This window comes from Engystomops pustulosus, unplaced genomic scaffold (genome assembly GCF_040894005.1).
Source record: "Engystomops pustulosus unplaced genomic scaffold, aEngPut4.maternal MAT_SCAFFOLD_340, whole genome shotgun sequence".
NCBI lineage: Eukaryota > Metazoa > Chordata > Amphibia > Anura > Leptodactylidae > Engystomops > Engystomops pustulosus.
Genome location: NW_027285219.1, coordinates 23,279 through 45,862, shown reverse-complemented (window position 1 = coordinate 45,862; position 22,584 = coordinate 23,279). Strand labels below are relative to the sequence as shown.

General features: G+C 51.2%; 1 protein-coding gene across 1 annotated transcript in view; it reads right to left on the bottom strand.

Annotated features, from left to right (window-relative positions):
* The window catches only part of LOC140110850 (ATP-binding cassette sub-family C member 9-like), a gene marked incomplete at its 3' end in the record, with an annotated part of 59,527 nt that extends 37,936 nt beyond the window's left edge, over nt 1-21,591 (bottom strand). Inside the window, exons 1-4 of the mRNA XM_072132299.1 lie at nt 21,473-21,591; nt 18,471-18,637; nt 18,155-18,397; nt 6,113-6,301 (exon numbers count right to left, since the gene is read on the bottom strand). Of these exons, the coding sequence (XP_071988400.1) occupies nt 6,113-6,301; nt 18,155-18,397; nt 18,471-18,637; nt 21,473-21,590 (717 nt within the window). The remainder of the gene's footprint in view (nt 1-6,112; nt 6,302-18,154; nt 18,398-18,470; nt 18,638-21,472) is intronic.
* Between the last annotated feature and the right edge of the window lie 993 nt (nt 21,592-22,584).

Here is a 22,584-nt window from a genome sequence, read left to right as displayed (position 1 = left end):
ATGGGAAGGGTTCTCTATAGTTAGAGCAGTGTCAGTACAGAGATATGGGAAGGATTCTCTATAGTTAGAGCAGTGTCAGTACAGAGATATGGGAAGGATTCTCTATAGTTAGAGCAGTGTCAGTACAGAGATATGGGAAGGATTCTCTATAGTTAGAGCAGTGTCAGTACAGAGATATGGGAAGGATTCTCTATAGTTACAGCAGTGTCAGTACAGAGATATGGGAAGGATTCTCTATAGTTAGAGCAGTGTCAGTACAGAGATATGGGAAGGGTTCTCTATAGTTAGAGCATTGTCAGTACAGACATATGGGAAGGATTCTCTATAGTTAGAGCAGTGTCAGTACAGAGATATGGGAAGGATTCTCTATAGTTACAGCAGTGTCAGTACAGAGATATGGGAAGGATTCTCTATGGTTAGAGCAGTGTCAGTACAGAGATATGGGAAGGATTCTCTATAGTTAGAGCAGTGTCAGTACAGACATATGGGAAGGGTTCTCTATAGTTAGAGCAGTGTCAGTACAGAGATATGGGAAGGATTCTCTATAGTTACAGCAGTGTCAGTACAGACATATGGGAAGGGTTCTCTATAGTTAGAGCATTGTCAGTACAGACATATGGGAAGGGTTCTCTATAGTTAGAGCAGTGTCAGTACAGAGATATGGGAAGGATTCTCTATAGTTAGAGCAGTGTCAGTACAGACATATGGGAAGGGTTCTCTATAGTTAGAGCAGTGTCAGTACAGAGATATGGGAAGGATTCTCTATAGTTACAGCAGTGTCAGTACAGAGATATGGGAAGGATTCTCTATAGTTACAGCAGTGTCAGTACAGAGATATGGGAAGGATTCTCTATAGTTAGAGCAGTGTCAGTACAGAGATATGGGAAGGATTCTCTATAGTTAGAGCAGTGTCAGTACAGAGATATGGGAAGGATTCTCTATAGTTAGAGCAGTGTCAGTACAGAGATATGGGAAGGATTCTCTATAGTTAGAGCAGTGTCAGTACAGAGATATGGGAAGGATTCTCTATAGTTAGAGCAGTGTCAGTACAGAGATATGGGAAGGATTCTCTATAGTTAGAGCAGTGTCAGTACAGAGATATGGGAAGGGTTCTCTATAGTTAGAGCAGTGTCAGTACAGAGATATGGGAAGGATTCTCTATAGTTAGAGCGCTGTCAGTACAGAGATATGGGAAGGGTTCTCTATAGTTAGAGCAGTGTCAGTACAGAGATATGGGAAGGATTCTCTATAGTTAGAGCAGTGTCAGTACAGAGATATGGGAAGGATTCTCTATAGTTAGAGCAGTGTCAGTACAGAGATATGGGAAGGATTCTCTATAGTTAGAGCAGTGTCAGTACAGAGATATGGGAAGGATTCTCTATAGTTACAGCAGTGTCAGTACAGAGATATGGGAAGGGTTCTCTATAGTTAGAGCAGTGTCAGTACAGAGATATGGGAAGGATTCTCTATAGTTAGAGCAGTGTCAGTACAGAGATATGGGAAGGATTCTCTATAGTTAGAGCAGTGTCAGTACAGAGATATGGGAAGGGTTCTCTATAGTTAGAGCAGTGTCAGTACAGAGATATATAAGGATTCTCTATGGTTAGAGCAGTGTCAGTACAGAGATATGGGAAGGATTCTCTATAGTTAGAGCAGTGTCAGTACAGAGATATGGGAAGGATTCTCTATAGTTAGAGCAGTGTCAGTACAGAGATATGGGAAGGATTCTCTATAGTTAGAGCAGTGTCAGTACAGAGATATGGGAAGGATTCTCTATAGTTAGAGCAGTGTCAGTACAGAGATATGGGAAGGATTCTCTATAGTTAGAGCAGTGTCAGTACAGAGATATGGGAAGGGTTCTCTATAGTTAGAGCGCTGTCAGTACAGAGATATGGGAAGGATTCTCTATAGTTACAGCAGTGTCAGTACAGAGATATGGGAAGGATTCTCTATAGTTACAGCAGTGTCAGTACAGAGATATGGGAAGGATTCTCTATGGTTAGAGCAGTGTCAGTACAGAGATATGGGAAGGATTCTCTATAGTTAGAGCAGTGTCAGTACAGAGATATGGGAAGGATTCTCTATAGTTAGAGCAGTGTCAGTACAGAGATACAGGAAGGATTCTCTATAGTTAGAGCAGTGTCAGTACAGAGATATGGGAAGGGTTCTCTATAGTTAGAGCAGTGTCAGTACAGAGATATGGGAAGGATTCTCTATAGTTAGAGCAGTGTCAGTACAGAGATATGGGAAGGATTTTCTATAGTTAGAGCAGTGTCAGTACAGAGATATGGGAAGGATTCTCTATAGTTAGAGCAGTGTCACTACAGAGATATGGGAAGGATTCTCTATAGTTAGAGCAGTGTCAGTACAGAGATATGGGAAGGATTCTCTATAGTTAGAGCAGTGTCAGTACAGAGATATGGGAAGGATTCTCTATAGTTAGAGCAGTGTCAGTACAGTGATATATAAGGATTCTCTATGGTTAGAGCAGTGTCAGTACAGAGATATGGGAAGGATTCTCTATAGTTAGAGCAGTGTCAGTACAGAGATATGGGAAGGGTTCTCTATAGTTAGAGCAGTGTCAGTACAGAGATATGGGAAGGATTCTCTATAGTTAGAGCAGTGTCAGTACAGAGATATGGGAAGGATTCTCTATAGTTAGAGCAGTGTCAGTACAGAGATATGGGAAGGGTTCTCTATAGTTAGAGCAGTGTCAGTACAGAGATATGGGAAGGATTCTCTATAGTTAGAGCAGTGTCAGTACAGAGATATGGGAAGGATTTTCTATAGTTAGAGCAGTGTCAGTACAGAGATATGGGAAGGATTCTCTATAGTTAGAGCAGTGTCAGTACAGAGATATGGGAAGGATTCTCTATAGTTAGAGCAGTGTCAGTACAGAGATATGGGAAGGATTCTCTATAGTTAGAGCGCTGTCAGTACAGAGATATGGGAAGGATTCTCTATGGTTAGAGCAGTGTCACTACAGAGATATGGGAAGGGTTCTCTATAGTTAGAGCAGTGTCAGTACAGAGATACAGGAAGGATTCTCTATAGTTAGAGCAGTGTCAGTACAGAGATATGGGAAGGATTCTCTATAGTTAGAGCAGTGTCAGTACAGAGATACAGGAAGGATTCTCTATAGTTAGAGCAGTGTCAGTACAGAGATATGGGAAGGGTTCTCTATAGTTAGAGCAGTGTCAGTACAGAGATATGGGAAGGGTTCTCTATAGTTAGAGATATGGGAAGGATTCTCTATAGTTAGAGCAGTGTCAGTACAGAGATATGGGAAGGATTCTCTATAGTTAGAGCAGTGTCAGTACAGAGATATGGGAAGGATTCTCTATAGTCAGAGCAGTGTCAGTACAGAGATATGGGAAGGGTTCTCTATAGTTAGAGCAGTGTCAGTACAGAGATATGGGAAGGATTCTCTATAGTTAGAGCAGTGTCAGTACAGAGATATGGGAAGGATTCTCTATAGTTAGAGCAGTGTCAGTACAGAGATATGGGAAGGATTCTCTATGGTTAGAGCAGTGTCAGTACAGAGATATGGGAAGGATTCTCTATAGTTAGAGTGCAGTCAGTACAGAGATATGGGAAGGATTCTCTATAGTTAGAGCAGTGTCAGTACAGAGATATGGGAAGGATTCTCTATAGTTAGAGCAGTGTCAGTACAGAGATATGGGAAGGATTCTCTATAGTTAGAGCAGTGTCAGTACAGTGATATATAAGGATTCTCTATGGTTAGAGCAGTGTCAGTACAGAGATATGGGAAGGATTCTCTATAGTTAGAGCAGTGTCAGTACAGAGATATGGGAAGGGTTCTCTATAGTTAGAGCAGTGTCAGTACAGAGATATGGGAAGGATTCTCTATAGTTAGAGCAGTGTCAGTACAGAGATATGGGAAGGGTTCTCTATAGTTAGAGCAGTGTCAGTACAGAGATATGGGAAGGATTCTCTATAGTTAGAGCAGTGTCAGTACAGAGATATGGGAAGGATTTTCTATAGTTAGAGCAGTGTCAGTACAGAGATATGGGAAGGATTCTCTATAGTTAGAGCAGTGTCACTACAGAGATATGGGAAGGGTTCTCTATAGTTAGAGCAGTGTCAGTACAGAGATACAGGAAGGATTCTCTATAGTTAGAGCAGTGTCAGTACAGAGATATGGGAAGGATTCTCTATAGTTAGAGCAGTGTCAGTACAGAGATACAGGAAGGATTCTCTATAGTTAGAGCAGTGTCAGTACAGAGATATGGGAAGGGTTCTCTATAGTTAGAGCAGTGTCAGTACAGAGATATGGGAAGGATTCTCTATAGTTAGAGCAGTGTCAGTACAGAGATATGGGAAGGATTTTCTATAGTTAGAGCAGTGTCAGTACAGAGATATGGGAAGGGTTCTCTATAGTTAGAGCAGTGTCAGTACAGAGATATGGGAAGGATTCTCTATAGTTACAGCAGTGTCAGTACAGAGATATGGGAAGGATTCTCTATAGTTAGAGTGCAGTCAGTACAGAGATATGGGAAGGATTCTCTATAGTTAGAGCAGTGTCAGTACAGAGATATGGGAAGGATTCTCTATAGTCAGAGCAGTGTCAGTACAGAGATATGGGAAGGGTTCTCTATAGTTAGAGCAGTGTCAGTACAGAGATATGGGAAGGATTCTCTATAGTTAGAGCAGTGTCAGTACAGAGATATGGGAAGGATTCTCTATAGTTAGAGCAGTGTCAGTACAGAGATATGGGAAGGATTCTCTATAGTTAGAGCAGTGTCAGTACAGAGATATGGGAAGGATTCTCTATAGTTAGAGCAGTGTCAGTACAGAGATATGGGAAGGATTCTCTATAGTTAGAGCAGTGTCAGTACAGAGATATGGGAAGGATTCTCTATAGTTAGAGCAGTGTCAGTACAGAGATATGGGAAGGATTCTCTATAGTTACAGCAGTGTCAGTACAGAGATATGGGAAGGATTCTCTATAGTTAGAGCAGTGTCAGTACAGAGATATGGGAAGGATTCTCTATAGTTAGAGCAGTGTCAGTACAGAGATATGGGAAGGATTCTCTATAGTTAGAGCAGTGTCAGTACAGAGATATGGGAAGGATTCTCTATAGTTAGAGCAGTGTCAGTACAGAGATACGGGAAGGATTCTCTATAGTTAGAGCGCTGTCAGTACAGAGATATGGGAAGGATTCTCTATAGTTAGAGCAGTGTCAGTACAGAGATATGGGAAGGATTCTCTATAGTTAGAGCAGTGTCACTACAGAGATATGGGAAGGGTTCTCTATAGTTAGAGCAGTGTCAGTACAGAGATATGGGAAGGATTCTCTATAGTTAGAGCAGTGTCAGTACAGAGATACGGGAAGGGTTCTCTATGGTTAGAGCAGTGTCAGTACAGAGATATGGGAAGGATTCTCTATAGTTAGAGCAGTGTCAGTACAGAGATATGGGAAGGATTCTCTATAGTTAGAGCAGTGTCAGTACAGAGATATGGGAAGGATTCTCTATAGTTAGAGCAGTGTCAGTACAGAGATATGGGAAGGGTTCTCTATAGTTAGAGCAGTGTCAGTACAGAGATATGGGAAGGATTCTCTATAGTTAGAGCAGTGTCAGTACAGAGATATGGGAAGGATTCTCTATAGTTAGAGATATGGGAAGGGTTCTCTATAGTTAGAGCAGTGTCAGTACAGAGATATGGGAAGGATTCTCTATAGTTAGAGCAGTGTCAGTACAGAGATATGGGAAGGGTTCTCTATAGTTAGAGCAGTGTCAGTACAGAGATATGGGAAGGGTTCTCTATAGTTAGAGCAGTGTCAGTACAGAGATATGGGAAGGGTTCTCTATAGTTAGAGATATGGGAAGGGTTCTCTATAGTTAGAGATATGGGAAGGGTTCTCTATAGTTATAGCAGTGTCAGTACAGAGATACGGGAAGGGTTCTCTATGGTTAGAGATATGGGAAGGGTTCTCTATGGTTAGAGATATGGGAAGGGTTCTCTATGGTTAGAGATATGGGAAGGGTTCTCTATGGTTAGAGATATGGGAAGGGTTCTCTATGGTTAGAGATATGGGAAGGGTTCTCTATGGTTACAGCGCTGTCAGTATGGGGTCCCGGGGCTCACCTGCTCTGTGACGGTTTCCTTCTTGGCTCCGAGGTGCTGGACGATCCCTGAGATACACAGGGGACCAGCGAAACCTAAGAGATCGGCCAAGTAGCGGAAGGTGCTGCTCAGCAGGATGGGGCGGCCGAACGCCTTGTAGATGGCCACCCAGATGGAGGGAGTCTTATGCGGCTGATCCATCACCTTCTTCTGGGGGAGGAAGGGGGATTAGATACACTGCTGGCTGTATCACACACAATGGGGATTAAATACAAAGCTCAGCAGAGAGTATCACACAGGATAGAATTAGATACTCAGCAGACAGTATCACACAGGAGAGGATTAGATACACGGCACACAGGTCATACATGTTATTATTAGATACACGACAGACTGTATCACACAGGATAGGATTAGATACAGGGTTGACTGTATCACACAGGATAGGATTAGATACACAGCAGACAGTATCACACAGGAGAGGATTAGATACACGGCACACAGGTCATACATGTTATTATTAGATACACGACAGACTGTATCACACAGGATAGGATTAGATACAGGGTTGACTGTATCACACAGGATAGGATTAGATACACAGCAGACAGTATCACACAGGAGAGGATTAGATACACAGCAGACAGTATCACACATGATAGGATTAGATACACAGCAGGCTGTATCATGCAGGATAGAATTAGATACAGGGCAGACAGATCATACATGTTATTATTAGATACACAGCAGAGAGTATCACACACAGGATATGATTAGATACACAGCTCAGCAGACTGTATCACACAGGACGGGATTAGATACACAGCCCAGCAGTCAGTATCACACAGGAGAGGATTAGATACACAGCTCAGCAGGCAGTATCACACAGGAGAGGATTAGATACACAGCTCAGCAGACAGTATCACACAGGAGAGGATTAGATACACAGCTCAGCAGTATCTCACAGGATAGGATTAGATACACAGCTCAGCAGACAGTATCACACAGGATGGGATTAGATACACAGCTCAGCAGACAGTATCACACAGGATAGGATTAGATACACAGCTCAGCAGACAGTATCACACAGGATAGGATTAGATACACAGCTCAGCAGTCAGTATCACACAGGATAGGATTAGATACACAGCTCAGCAGTATCACACAGGATAGGATTAGATACACAGCTCAGCAGTCAGTATCACACAGGATAGGATTAGATACACAGCTCAGCAGTATCACACAGGATAGGATTAGATACACAGCTCAGCAGTCAGTATCACACAGGAGAGGATTAGATACACGGCTCAGCAGACAGTATCACACAGGATAGGATTAGATACACAGCTCAGCAGTATCACACAGGATAGGATTAGATACACAGCTCAGCAGTATCACACAGGATAGGATTAGATACACAGCTCAGCAGTCAGTATCACACAGGATAGGATTAGATACACAGCTCAGCAGACAGTATCACACAGGAGAGGATTAGATACACAGCTCAGCAGTATCACACAGGAGAGGATTAGATACACGGCTCAGCAGGCAGTATCACACAGGATAGGATTAGATACACAGCTCAGCAGTATCACACAGGATAGGATTAGATACACAGCTCAGCAGTCAGTATCACACAGGATAGGATTAGATACACAGCTCAGCAGACAGTATCACACAGGAGAGGATTAGATACACAGCTCAGCAGGTAGTATCACACAGGATAGGATTAGATACACAGCTCAGCAGTATCACACAGGATAGGATTAGATACACAGCTCATCAGTCAGTATCACACAGGATGGGATTAGATACACAGCTCAGCAGACAGTATCACACAGGATAGGATTAGATACACAGCTCATCAGTCAGTATCACACAGGATGGGATTAGATACACAGCTCAGCAGACAGTATCACACAGGATAGGATTAGATACACAGCTCAGCAGACAGTATCACACAGGAGAGGATGAGATACACGGCTCAGCAGACAGTATCACACAGGAGAGGATTAGATACACAGCCCAGCAGACAGTATCACACAGGATAGGATTAGATACACAGCTCAGCAGTCAGTATCACACAGGATAGGATTAGATACACAGCTCAGCAGACAGTATCACACAGGATAGGATTAGATACACGGCTCAGCAGACAGTATCTCACAGGATAGGATTAGATACACAGCTCAGCAGTCAGTATCACACAGGAGAGGATTAGATACACAGCCCAGCAGACAGTATCACACAGGAGAGGATTAGATACACAGCTCAGCAGACAGTATCACAGGATGGGATTAGATACACAGCTCAGCAGACAGTATCACACAGGAGAGGATTAGATACACAGCTCAGCAGTCAGTATCACACAGGATAGGATTAGATACACAGCTCAGCAGTATCACACAGGAGAGGATTAGATACACAGCTCAGCAGACAGTATCTCACAGGATATGATTAGATACACAGCTCAGCAGTCAGTATCACACAGGATAGGATTAGATACACAGCTCAGCAGACAGTATCACACAGGACAAGATTAGATACACGGCTCAGCAGACTGTATCACACAGGAGAGGATGAGATAAACAGCTCAGCAGACTGTATCACACAGGAGAGGATTAGATACACGGCTCAGCAGACAGTATCACACTGGATATGATTAGATACACAGCTCAGCAGACAGTATCACACAGGAGAGGATGAGATACACGGCTCAGCAGACAGTATCACACAGGATAGGATTAGATACACAGCTCAGCAGACAGTATCACACAGGATAGGATTAGATACACAGCTCAGCAGTCAGTATCACAGGATGGGATTAGATACACAGCTCAGCAGTCAGTATCACAGGATGGGATTAGATACACAGCTCAGCAGACAGTATCACACAGGAGAGGATTAGATACACAGCTCAGCATACAGTATCACACAGGAGAGGATTAGATACACAGCTCAGCAGACAGTATCACACAGGAGAGGATTAGATACACAGCTCAGCAGACAGTATCACACAGGATAGGATTAGATACACAGCTCAGCAGACAGTATCACACAGGATAGGATTAGATACTCAGCAGACAGTATCACACAGGAGAGGATTAGATACACAGCTCAGCAGACAGTATCACACAGGAGAGGATTAGATACACAGCTCAGCAGACAGCATCACACAGGATAGGATTAGATACACAGCAGACAGTAGGACATGTGGTATCTGATGTATCTAAGCCCATACGGTGTGATACAGTATCCTCTATACTTAGCACACGGTGGGGGGGGGGTATGTTTGGGGTGGGAGCGCCCCCGGCACCATCGGATTGGCGCTGGTCCAGACACTTACGAGGCGTCTGACCCGAAATGGAAAATGACAGCGAGCGCCAGATATCAGAAGAGCCGGAGATAAGGAGAGTGACCTCCACCCCCACCCGCTGCTCACAGCTGAAGCTTTGCTACAATGTGCCAGTAACATGCAGCAGCCTGGAGTCCAAAGCAGCAACGTGTACCAGACCCTCAGCTCTTCCAGGTATTCACTTAGTAGGAGTTACAGACCCTCCGGGCCCCCACAACAAGCAGGGGCCACTGTATGCACTGCTTAGATACACATGGGATAGGATTAGATACACAGCTCAGCAGACAGTATCACTCAGGATAGGATTAGATACACAGATCAGCAGAGAGTATCACACAGGATAGGATTAGATACACAGCTCAGCAGACAGTATCACACAGGATAGGATTAGATACACAGCTCAGCAGACAGTATCACTCAGGATAGGATTAGATACACAGATCAGCAGAGAGTATCACACAGGATAGGATTAGATACACAGCTCAGCAGGCAGTATCACACAGGACGGGATTAGATACACAGCTCAGCAGGCAGTATCACACAGGACGGGATTAGATACACAGCTCAGCAGACAGTATCACACAGGACAGGATTAGATACACCGCTGAGCAGACTGTATCACACAGAATAGGATTAGATACACAGCTCAGCAGAGAGTATCGCACAGGATAGGATTAGATACACAGCTCAGCAGACAGTATCACACAGGATAGGATTAGATACACAGCTCAGCAGACAGTATCACACAGGATAGGATTAGATACACAGCTCAGCAGACAGTATCACACAGGATGGGATTAGATACACAGCTCAGCAGACAGTATCACTCAGGATAGGATTAGATACACAGATCAGCAGACAGTATCACACAGGAGAGGATTAGATACACAGCTCAGCAGGCAGTATCACACAGGATGGGATTAGATACACAGCTCAGCAGACAGTATCACACAGGAGAGGATTAGATACACAGCTCAGCAGACAGTATCACACAGGATGGGATTAGATACACAGCTCAGCAGACAGTATCACACAGGAGAGGATTAGATACACAGCTCAGCAGACAGTATCACACAGGATGGGATTAGATACACAGCTCAGCAGACAGTATCACTCAGGATAGGATTAGATACACAGATCAGCAGAGAGTATCACACAGGATAGGATTAGATACACAGATCAGCAGACAGTATCACACAGAAGAGGATTAGATACACCGCTCAGCAGGCAGTATCACACAGGACGGGATTAGATACACAGCTCAGCAGTATCACACAGGATAGGATAAGATACACAGCTCAGCGGACAGTATCACACAGGAGAGGATTAGATACACAGCTCAGCAGAGAGTATCGTACAGGAGAGGATTAGATACACAGCTCAGCAGACAGTATCACACAGGACGGGATTAGATACACAGCTCAGCAGACAGTATCACAGGATAGGATTAGATACACAGCTCAGCAGACAGTATCACACAGGATAGGATTCGATACACAGATCAGCAGAGAGTATCACACAGGATAGGATGAGATACACAGATCAGCAGACAGTATCACACAGAAGAGGATTAGATACACCGCTCAGCAGGCAGTATCACACAGGACGGGATTAGATACACAGCTCAGCAGTATCACACAGGACAGGATTAGATACACAGCTCAGCAGACAGTATCACACAGGAGAGGATGAGATACACAGCTCAGGAGACAGTATCACACAGGAGAGGATTAGATACACAGCCCAGCAGACAGTATCACACAGGATAGGATTAGATACACAGCCCAGCAGGCAGTATCACACAGGATAGGATTAGATACACGGCTCAGCAGACAGTATCACTCAGGATGGGATTAGATACACAGCTCAGCAGGCAGTATCACACAGGATGGGATTAGATACACAGCTCAGCGGACAGTATCACACAGGAGAGGATTAGATACACAGCTCAGCAGACAGTATCACACAGGATGGGATTAGATACACAGCTCAGCGGACAGTATCACACAGGACAGGATTAGATACACAGCTCAGCAGTCAGTATCACACAGGATGGGATTAGATACACAGCTCAGCAGACAGTATCACACAGGATAGGATTAGATACACAGCTCAGCAGTATCACACAGGACAGGATTAGATACACAGCTCAGCAGACAGTATCACACAGGAGAGGATTAGATACACAGCTCAGCAGACAGTATCACACAGGATGGGATTAGATACACAGCTCAGCGGACAGTATCACACAGGACAGGATTAGATACACAGCTCAGCAGTCAGTATCACACAGGATGGGATTAGATACACAGCTCAGCAGACAGTATCACACAGGATAGGATTAGATACACAGCTCAGCAGTATCACACAGGACAGGATTAGATACACAGCTCAGCAGACAGTATCACACAGGAGAGGATTAGATACACAGCTCAGGAGACAGTATCACACAGGAGAGGATTAGATACACAGCTCAGCAGACAGTATCACACAGGATAGGATTAGATACACAGCTCAGCAGACAGTATCACACAGGATGGGATTAGATACACAGCTCAACAGGCAGTATCACACACACATTTACTCTGGGGGCTATCCTGTCCAGTGCTCCCCCCAGGTCTATATACTCTTTGGGGGCTGTCCTGTCCAGTGCTCCTCCCCCCCGGTCTATATACTCTTTGGGGGCTGTCCTGTCCAGTGCTCCCCCCCCCCGGTCTATATACTCTTTGGGGGCTGTCCTGTCCAGTGCTCCTCCCCCCCGGTCTATATACTCTTTGGGGGCTGTCCTGTCCAGTGCTCCTCCCCCCCGTCTATATACTCTTTGGGGGCTGTCCTGTCCAGTGCTCCCCCCCCCCCCCGGTCTATATACTCTTTGGGGGCTGTCCTGTCCAGTGCTCCCCCCCCCCCCCGGTCTATATACTCTTTGGGGGCTGTCCTGTCCAGTGCTCCCCCCCCACCGGTCTATATACTCTTTGGGGGCTGTCCTGTCCAGTGCTCCCCCCCCCCCCGGTCTAAATACTCTTTCGGGGCTGTCCTGTCCAGTGCTCCCCCCCCCCGGTCTATATACTCTTTGGGGGCTGTCCTGTCCAGTGCTCCTCCCCCCAGTCTATATACTCTTTGGGGGCTGTCCTGTCCAGTGCTCCTCCCCCCCGTCTATATACTCTTTGGGGGCTGTCCTGTCCAGTGCTCCCCCCCCCCCCGGTCTATATACTCTTTGGGGGCTGTCCTGTCCAGTGCTCCCCCCCCCCCCGGTCTATATACTCTTTGGGGGCTGTCCTGTCCAGTGCTCCTCCCCCCCGTCTATATACTCTTTGGGGGCTGTCTTGTCCAGTGCTCCCACCCCCCTGGTCTATATACTCTTTGGGAGCTGTCCTGTCCAGTGCTCTCCCCCCCCGGTCTATATACTCTTTGGGGGCTGTCCTGTCCAGTGCTCCTCCCCCCAGTCTATATACTCTTTGGGGGCTGTCCTGTCCAGTGCTCCTCCCCCCCGTCTATATACTCTTTGGGGGCTGTCCTGTCCAGTGCTCCCCCCCCCGGTCTATATACTCTTTGGGGGCTGTCCTGTCCAGTGCTCCTCCCCCCCGGTCTATATACTCTTTGGGAGCTGTCCTGTCCAGTGCTCTCCCCCCCCCCCCGGTCTATATACTCTTTGGGGGCTGTCCTGTCCAGTGCTCCTCCCCCCGGTCTATATACTCTTTGGGGGCTATCCTGTCCAGTGCTCCTCCCCCCCGGTCTATATACTTTTTGGGGGCTGTCCTGTCCAGTGCTCCCCCCCCCCGGTCTATATACTCTTTGGGGGCTGTCCTGTCCAGTGCTCCTCCCCCCGGTCTATATACTCTTTGGGGGCTGTCCTGTCCAGTGCTCTCCCACCCCCCTGGTCTATATACTCTTTGGGGGCTGTCCTGTCCAGTGCTCCCCCCTCCCCCCGGGTCTATATACTCTTTGGGGGCTGTCCTGTCCAGTGCTCCCCCCCCCCGGTCTATATACTCTTTGGGGGCTGTCCTGTCCAGTGCTCCCCCCCCCCGGTCTATATACTCTTTGGGGGCTGTCCTGTCTAGTGCTCCTCCCCCCGGTCTATATACTCTTTGGGGGCTGTCCTGTACAGTGCTCCTCCCCCCTGTCTATATACTCTTTGGGGGCTGTCCTGTCCAGTGCTCCCCCCCCCCGGGTCTATATACTCTTTGGGGGCTGTCCTGTCCAGTGCTCCCCCCCCCGGTCTATATACTCTTTGGGGGCTGTCCTGTCCAGTGCTCCCCCCCCCCCCCCGGTCTATATACTCTTTGGGGGCTGTCCTGTCCAGTGCTCCCCCCCCCCCCCCGGTCTATATACTCTTTGGGGGCTGTCCTGTCCAGTGCTCCCCCCCCCCCCCCGGTCTATATACTCTTTCGGGGCTGTCCTGTCCAGTGCTCCCCCCCCCCCGGTCTATATACTCTTTGGGGGCTGTCCTGTCCAGTGCTCCTCCCCCCGGTCTATATACTCTTTGGGGGCTGTCCTGTCCAGTGCTCCTCCCCCCCGTCTATATACTCTTTGGGGGCTGTCCTGTCCAGTGCTCCCCCCCCCCGGTCTATATACTCTTTGGGGGCTGTCCTGTCCAGTGCTCCCCCCCCCCCCCCCGGTCTATATACTCTTTGGGGGCTGTCCAGTCCAGTGCTCCTCCCCCCCCGTCTATATACTCTTTGGGGGCTGTCCTGTCCAGTGCTCCCCCCCCCCCGGTCTATATACTCTTTGGGGGCTGTCCTGTCCAGTGCTCCTCCCCCCCGGTCTATATACTTTTTGGGGGCTGTCCTGTCCAGTGCTCCCCCCCCCCGGTCTATATACTCTTTGGGGGCTGTCCTGTCCAGTGCTCCTCCCCCCCGGTCTATATACTCTTTGGGAGCTGTCCTGTCCAGTGCTCCCCCCCCCCCCCCGGTCTATATACTCTTTGGGGGCTGTCCTGTCCAGTGCTCCTCCCCCCGGTCTATATACTCTTTGGGGGCTATCCTGTCCAGTGCTCCTCCCCCCCGTCTATATATTCTTTGGGGGCTGTCCTGTCCAGTGCTCCCCCCCCCCGGTCTATATACTCTTTGGGGGCTGTCCTGTCCAGTGCTCCTCCCCCCGGTCTATATACTCTTTGGGGGCTGTCCTGTCCAGTGCTCCCCCCCCCCCCCCCGGTCTATATACTCTTTGGGGGCTGTCCTGTCCAGTGCTCCTCCCCCCGGTCTATATACTCTTTGGGGGCTGTCCTGTCCAGTGCTCCTCCCCCTGGTCTATATACTCTTTGGGGGCTATCCTGTCCAGTGCTCCCCCCCCCCGGTCTATATACTCTTTGGGGGCTGTCCTGTCCAGTGCTCCTCACCCCCCTGGTCTATATACTCTCAGGGGGCTGTCGTGTCCAGTGCTCCCCCCCCCCCGGTCTATATACTCTTTGGGGGCTGTCCTGTCCAGTGCTCCCCCCCCCCCCGGTCTATATACTCTTTGGGGGCTGTCGTGTCCAGTGCTCCTCCCCCCCGGTCTATATACTCTTTGGGAGGCTGTCCTGTCCAGTGCTCCCCCCCCCTGGTCTATATACTCTTTGGGGGCTGTCGTGTCCAGTGCTCCTCCCCCCCGGTCTATATACTTTTTGGGGGCTGTCCTGTCCAGTGCTCCCCCCCCCCGGTCTATATACTCTTTGGGGGCTGTCGTGTCCAGTGCTCCTCCCCCCCGGTCTATATACTTTTTGGGGGCTGTCCTGTCCAGTGCTCCCCCCCCCGGTCTATATACTCTTTGGGGGCTGTCCTGTCCAGTGCTCCTCCCCCCCGGTCTATATACTCTTTGGGAGCTGTCCTGTCCAGTGCTCCCCCCCCCCCCGGTCTATATACTCTTTGGGGGCTGTCCTGTCCAGTGCTCCTCCCCCCGGTCTATATACTCTTTGGGGGCTATCCTGTCCAGTGCTCCTCCCCCCCGTCTATATATTCTTTGGGGGCTGTCCTGTCCAGTGCTCCCCCCCCCGGTCTATATACTCTTTGGGGGCTGTCCTGTCCAGTGCTCCTCCCCCCGGTCTATATACTCTTTGGGGGCTGTCCTGTCCAGTGCTCCTCACCCCCCTGGTCTATATACTCTCAGGGGGCTGTCGTGTCCAGTGCTCCCCCCCCCCCGGTCTATATACTCTTTGGGGGCTGTCGTGTCCAGTGCTCCTCCCCCCCGGTCTATATACTCTTTGGGGGCTGTCCTGTCCAGTGCTCCTCCCCCCCGTCTATATACTCTTTGGGGGCTGTCCTGTCCAGTGCTCCTCACCCCCCTGGTCTATATACTCTCAGGGGGCTGTCGTGTCCAGTGCTCCCCCCCCCCCCGGTCTATATACTCTTTGGGGGCTGTCGTGTCCAGTGCTCCTCCCCCCCGGTCTATATACTCTTTGGGAGGCTGTCCTGTCCAGTGCTCCCCCCCCCCCTGGTCTATATACTCTCAGGGGGCTGTCCTGTCCAGTGCTCCCCCCCCCCCGGTCTATATACTCTTTGGGGGCTGTCGTGTCCAGTGCTCCTCCCCCCCGGTCTATATACTCTTTGGGAGGCTGTCCTGTCCAGTGCTCCCCCCCCCCTGGTCTATATACTCTCAGGGGGCTGTCCTGTCCAGTGCTCCTCCCCCCCGGTCTATATACTCTTTGGGGGCTGTCCTGTCCAGTGCTCCCCCCCCCCCGGTCTATATACTCTTTGGGGGCTGTCCTGTCCAGTGCTCCCCCCCCCCGGTCTATATACTCTTTGGGGGCTGTCGTGTCCAGTGCTCCCACCCCCCTGGTCTATATACTCTTTGGGAGGCTGTCCTGTCCAGTGCTCCCCCCCCCCCCCGGTCTATATACTCTTTGGGGGCTGTCGTGTCCAGTGCTCCTCCCCCCCGGTCTATATACTCTTTGGGAGGCTGTCCTGTCCAGTGCTCCCCCCCCCCCCGGTCTATATACTCTTTGGGGGCTGTCGTGTCCAGTGCTCCTCCCCCCCGGTCTATATACTCTTTGGGGGCTGTCCTGTCCAGTGCTCCCCCCCCCCGGTCTATATACTCTTTGGGGGCTGTCCTGTCCAGTGCTCCTCCCCCCCGTCTATATACTCTTTGGGAGGCTGTCCTGTCCAGTGCTCCCCCCCCCCGGTCTATATACTCTTTGGGGGCTGTCCTGTCCAGTGCTCCCGTCCCCCCCTCCCTGGTCGGTCTATATACTCTTTGGGGGCTGTCCTGTACAGTGCTCCCCCCCCCCCGGTCTATATACTCTTTGGGGGCTGTCGTGTCCAGTGCTCCTCCCCCCCGGTCTATATACTCTTTGGGAGGCTGTCCTGTCCAGTGCTCCCCCCCCCCCCGGTCTATATACTCTTTGGGGGCTGTCGTGTCCAGTGCTCCTCCCCCCCGGTCTATATACTCTTTGGGGGCTGTCCTGTCCAGTGCTCCCCCCCCCCGGTCTATATACTCTTTGGGGGCTGTCCTGTCCAGTGCTCCTCCCCCCCGTCTATATACTCTTTGGGAGGCTGTCCTGTCCAGTGCTCCCCCCCCCCGGTCTATATACTCTTTGGGGGCTGTCCTGTCCAGTGCTCCCGTCCCCCCCTCCCTGGTCGGTCTATATACTCTTTGGGGGCTGTCCTGTACAGTGCTCCTCCCCCCTGTCTATATACTCTTTGGGAGGCTGTCGTGTCCAGTGCTCCCCCCCCCCGGTCTATATACTCTTTGGGGGCTGTCCTGTCCAGTGCTCCCCCCCCCGGTCTATATACTCTTTGGGGGCTGTCCTGTCCAGTGCTCCTCCCCCCCGTCTATATACTCTTTGGGGGCTGTCGTGTCCAGTGCTCCCACCCCCCTGGTCTATATACTCTTTGGGAGGCTGTCCTGTCCAGTGCTCCCCCCCCCCGGTCTATATACTCTTTGGGGGCTGTCCTGTCCAGTGCTCCCGTCCCCCCCTCCCTGGTCGGTCTATATACTCTTTGGGGGCTGTCCTGTACAGTGCTCCCCCCCCCGGTCTATATACTCTTTGGGGGCTGTCCTGTACAGTGCTCCTCCCCCCTGTCTATATACTCTTTGGGGGCTGTCCTGTCCAGTGCTCCCCCCCCCGGTCTATATACTCTTTGGGGGCTGTCCTGTCCAGTGCTCCCCCCCCCCCCCGGTCTATATACTCTTTGGGGGCTGTCTTGTCCAGTGCTCCCACCCCCCTGGTCTATATACTCTTTGGGGGCTGTCCTGTCCAGTGCTCCCCCCCCCCCGGGTCTATATACTCTTTGGGGGCTGTCCTGTCCAGTGCTCCCCCCCCCCCCCGGTCTATATACTCTTTGGGGGCTGTCCTGTCCAGTGCTCCCCCCCCCCGGTCTATATACTCTTTGGGGGCTGTCGTGTCCAGTGCTCCCACCCCCCTGGTCTATATACTCTTTGGGGGCTGTCCTGTCCAGTGCTCCTCCCCCCCGTCTATATACTCTTTGGGGGCTGTCCTGTCCAGTGCTCCCACCCCCCCGGTCTATATACTCTTTGGGGGCTGTCGTGTCCAGTGCTCCTCCCCCCCGTCTATATACTCTTTGGGGGCTGTCGTGTCCAGTGCTCCCACCCCCCTGGTCTATATACTCTTTGGGGGCTGTCCTGTCCAGTGCTCCCCCCCCCGGTCTATATACTCTTTGGGGGCTGTTCTGTCCAGTGCTCCCCCCCCTCCGGTCTATATACTCTCAGGGGGCTGTCTTGTCCAGTGCTTCCCGCCCCCGGTCTATATACTCTTTAGGCCCCGCCCCTGAGGAGACCTTCTGCTGGACGTAGGCCTCCTTCAGGCTGACGTAGTTGGTGAGCGCCCGCATGGCGATGGGCAGCTTGCCGATGGTCTTCAGGTCGATGGGTCTCTTGTGGGCGGTGATGATCAGGGGGTTCATCCACCAGTAAGTCGCCTTGGAGAGGAGGTTGACAAACGGCTGCAGGAAGCGCACCCCCAAATCCTGCAGGTCCTCGGGGGGCTTCACTTTCTGGGGGTTCATGAAGAACACGTATTTCTGGAGGAGGAAGGCGGAGTAACATGAGGGGGAGGTCCGAGAGCGGGGGAGACGCAGGTGGGCGAGGACTTACCCGCACACGGATGACGTTCAGCTCCACCACCATCAGGAGCCCGTACAGGACCACCATGGCCCCCGTGATGCAGAAGCGCAGCTGGTGCACCCCAATACCGTTCTCACAATACTTCACCAGCTTGATGGTCTTAGAGATGAAAGCCAAGACCCAATAGAGGAAGAGCGCTGCCGGGGACACAAGAGGACACGCCCATATGACTCCAGGAATACACCACATCATCCGCTGCCCCCTCCCCCAACACCCACCCAACAGAGGAAGAGCCCTGCCGGGAGCACAAGAGGTCACGCCCACATGACTCCAGGAATACACCGCATCATCTGCTGCACCCCCCACACCCACCCAACAGAGGAAGAGCCCTGACGGGAACACAAGAGGACACGCCCACATGACCCCAGGAATACACCGCATCATCCGCTGCCCCCTCCCCCAACACCCAACCAACAGAGGAAAAGCCCTGCCGGGAGCACAAGAGGACACGCCCACATGACTCCAAGGAATACACCGCATCATCTGCTGCACCCCCACACCCACCCAACAGAGGAAGAGCCCTGCTGGGAGCACAAGAGGACACGCCCACATGACCCCAGGAATACACCGCATCATCCGCTGCCCCCTCCCCCAACACCCACTCAACAGAGGAAGAGCCCTGCCGGGAACACAAGAGGACACGCCCACATGACCCCAGGAATACACCGCATCATCCGCTGCCCCCTCCCCCAACACCCACTCAACAGAGGAAGAGCGCTGCTGGGAACACAAGAGGACACGCCCACATGACCCCAAGAATACACCACATCATCCGCTGCACCCCCCACACCCACCCAACAGAGGAAGAGCGCTACCGGGGACACAAGAGGACACGCCCACATGATTCCCAGGAATACACCGCATCATCCGCTGCACCCCCCACAAGAGGACACAAGAGGACACGCCCACATGACTCCAGGAATACACGGCATCATCCGCTGCCCCCTCCCCCACACCCACCCAACAGAGGAAGAGCCCTGCCGGGAACACAAGAGGGCACGCCCACATGACTCCAGGAATAAACCGCATCATCCGCTGCCCCCTCCCCCACACCCACCTAACAGAGGAAGAGCCCTGCCGGGAGCACAAGAGGACACGCCCACATGACTCCCAGGAATACACCGCATCATCCGCTGCCCCCTACCCCAACACCCACCCAACAGAGGAAGAGCGCTGCTGGGAACACAAGAGGACACGCCCACATGACTCCAGGAATACACCGCATCATCCGCTGCACCCCCCACACCCACCCAACAGAGGAAGAGCGCTGCCAGAGACACAAGAGGACACGCCCACATGACTCCCAGGAACACCCCGCATCATCCGCTGCCTCCTCCCCCAACACCCACCCAACAGAGGAAGAGCCCTGCCGGGAACACAAGAGGACACGCCCACATGACTCCAGGAATACACCGCATCATCCGCTGCACCCCCCGCACCCACCCAACAGAGGAAGAGCCCTGCTGGATGCACAAGAGGACACGCCCACATGACTCCAGGAATACACCGCATCATCCGCTGCACCCCCCACACCCACCCAACAGAGGAAGAGCGCTGCCGGGGACACAAGAGGACACGCCCACATGACTCCAGGAATACACCACATCAGCCGTTGCCCCCTCCCCCAACACCCACCCAACAGAGGAAGAGCCCTGACGGGAACACAGGAGGACACGCCCACATGACTCCAGGAATACACCGCATCATCCATTGCATCCCCCACACCCACCCAACAGAGGAAGAGCCCTGCTGGGAGCACAAGAGGACACGCCCACATGACCCCAAGAATACACCACATCATCCGCTGCACCCCCCACACCCACCCAACAGAGGAAGAGCCCTGCCGGGAACACAAGAGGACACGCCCACATGACCCCAGGAATACACCGCATCATCCGCTGTCCCCTCCCCCAACACCCACCCAACAGAGTAAGAGCGCTGCCGGGAACACAAGAGGACACGCCCACATGACTCCAGGAATACACCGCATCATCTGCTGCACCCCCCAACACCCACCCAAGAGAGGAAGAGCCCTGCTGGGAGCACAAGAGGACACGCCCACATGACCCCAGGAATACACCGCATCATCCGCTGCCCCCTCCCCCAACACCCACTCAACAGAGGAAGAGCCCTGCCGGGAACACAAGAGGACACGCCCACATGACCCCAGAAATACACCGCATCATCCGCTGCCCCCTCCCCCAACACCCACCCAACAGAGTAAGAGCGCTGCCGGGAACACAAGAGGACACGCCCACATGACTCCAGGAATACACCACATCATCCAGTGCACCCCCCACACCCACCCAACAGAGGAAGAGCCCTGCTGGGAGCACAAGAGGACACGCCCACATGACCCCAGGAATACACCGCATCATCCGCTGCACCCCCCACACTCACCCAACAGAGGAAGAGCCCTGCCGGGAACACAAGAGGACACGCCCACATGACCCCAGGAATACACCGCATCATCCGCTGCCCCCTCCCCCAACACCCACCCAACAGAGGAAGAGCGCTGCTGGGAACACAAGAGGACACGCCCACATGACCCCAGGAATACACCACATCATCCGCTGCACCCCCACACCCACCCAACAGAGGAAGAGCCCTGCTGGGAGCACAAGAGGACACGCCCATATGACTCCAGGAATACACCACATCAGCCGCTGCACCCCCCACACCCACCCAACAGAGGAAGAGCCCTGCCGGGAACACAAGAGGACACGCCCACATGACTCCAGGAATACACCGCATCATCCGCTGCCCCCTCCCCCAACACCCACCCAAGAGAGGAAGAGCGCTGCTGGGAACACAAGAGGACACGCCCACATGACTCCAGGAATACACCGCATCATCTGCTGCACCCCCCACACCCACCCAACAGATGAAGAGCCCTGCCGGGAACACAAGAGGACACGCCCATATGACTCCAGGAATACCCCCGCACTCAACATCTCTCTGTCATCTCTCACCTAGTAGCAGCTTAGGGAAGTTTGAGGTCTCGATGTTGTGGTAATAGATGATGGATGTGGTGGCTGCAATAAACCCCACGATGGCCGGCATGAAGAGGTGGAGGTGCCGCGAGCTCATCTTCCTGCACACAACAGACACTGACTGAGAAACATGTCGCTGCAGCTCTGGGGGCGACTGGAGTATAGGTTATTTACAAGAAAAGGTCCCTAGGGACCTCACTGAGACCCATTGGTCTAAAACTTGAAGCTCTAAAAAGTTTTATTTGGATTGTTCGAACCTATTACAAGACATACACATTAAAATTCTACAAATCCATGGTGTGCAGTGTATACATGGTGTGCAGCGTATCCATGGTGTGCAGCGTATCCATGGTGTGCAGCGTATCCATGGTGTGCAGCGTATCCATGGTGTGCAGTGTATCCATGGTGTGCAGTGTATCCATGGTGTGCAGTGTATTATTGGTGTGCAGTGTATACATGGTGTGCAGTGTATCCATGGTGTGCAGCGTATCCATGGTGTGCAGTGTATCCATAGTGTGCAGCGTATCCATGGTGTGCAGTGTATACATGGTGTGCAGCGTATACATGGTGTGCAGTGTATCCATAGTGTGCAGCGTATACATGGTGTGCAGTGTATCCATGGTGTGCAGTGTATACATGGTGTGCAGCGTATACATGGTGTGCAGTGTATCCATGGTGTGCAGTGTATACATGGTGTGCAGCTTATACATGGTGTGCAGTGTATCCATAGTGTGCAGCGTATACATGGTGTGCAGTGTATCCATGGTGTGCAGTGTATCCATAGTGTGCAGCGTATCCATGGTGTGCAGTGTATACATGGTGTGCAGTGTATTATTGGTGTGCAGTGTATACATGGTGTGCAGTGTATACATGATGTGCAGTGTATTATTGGTGTGCAGTGTATTATTGGTGTGCAGTGTATACATGGTGTGCAGTGTATACATGGTGTGCAGTGTATCCATGGTGTGCAGTGTATCCATGGTGTGCAGCGTATCCATGGTGTGCAGTGTATACATGGTGTGCAGTGTATCCATAGTGTGCAGCGTATCCATGGTGTGCAGTGTATACATGGTGTGCAGTGTATTATTGGT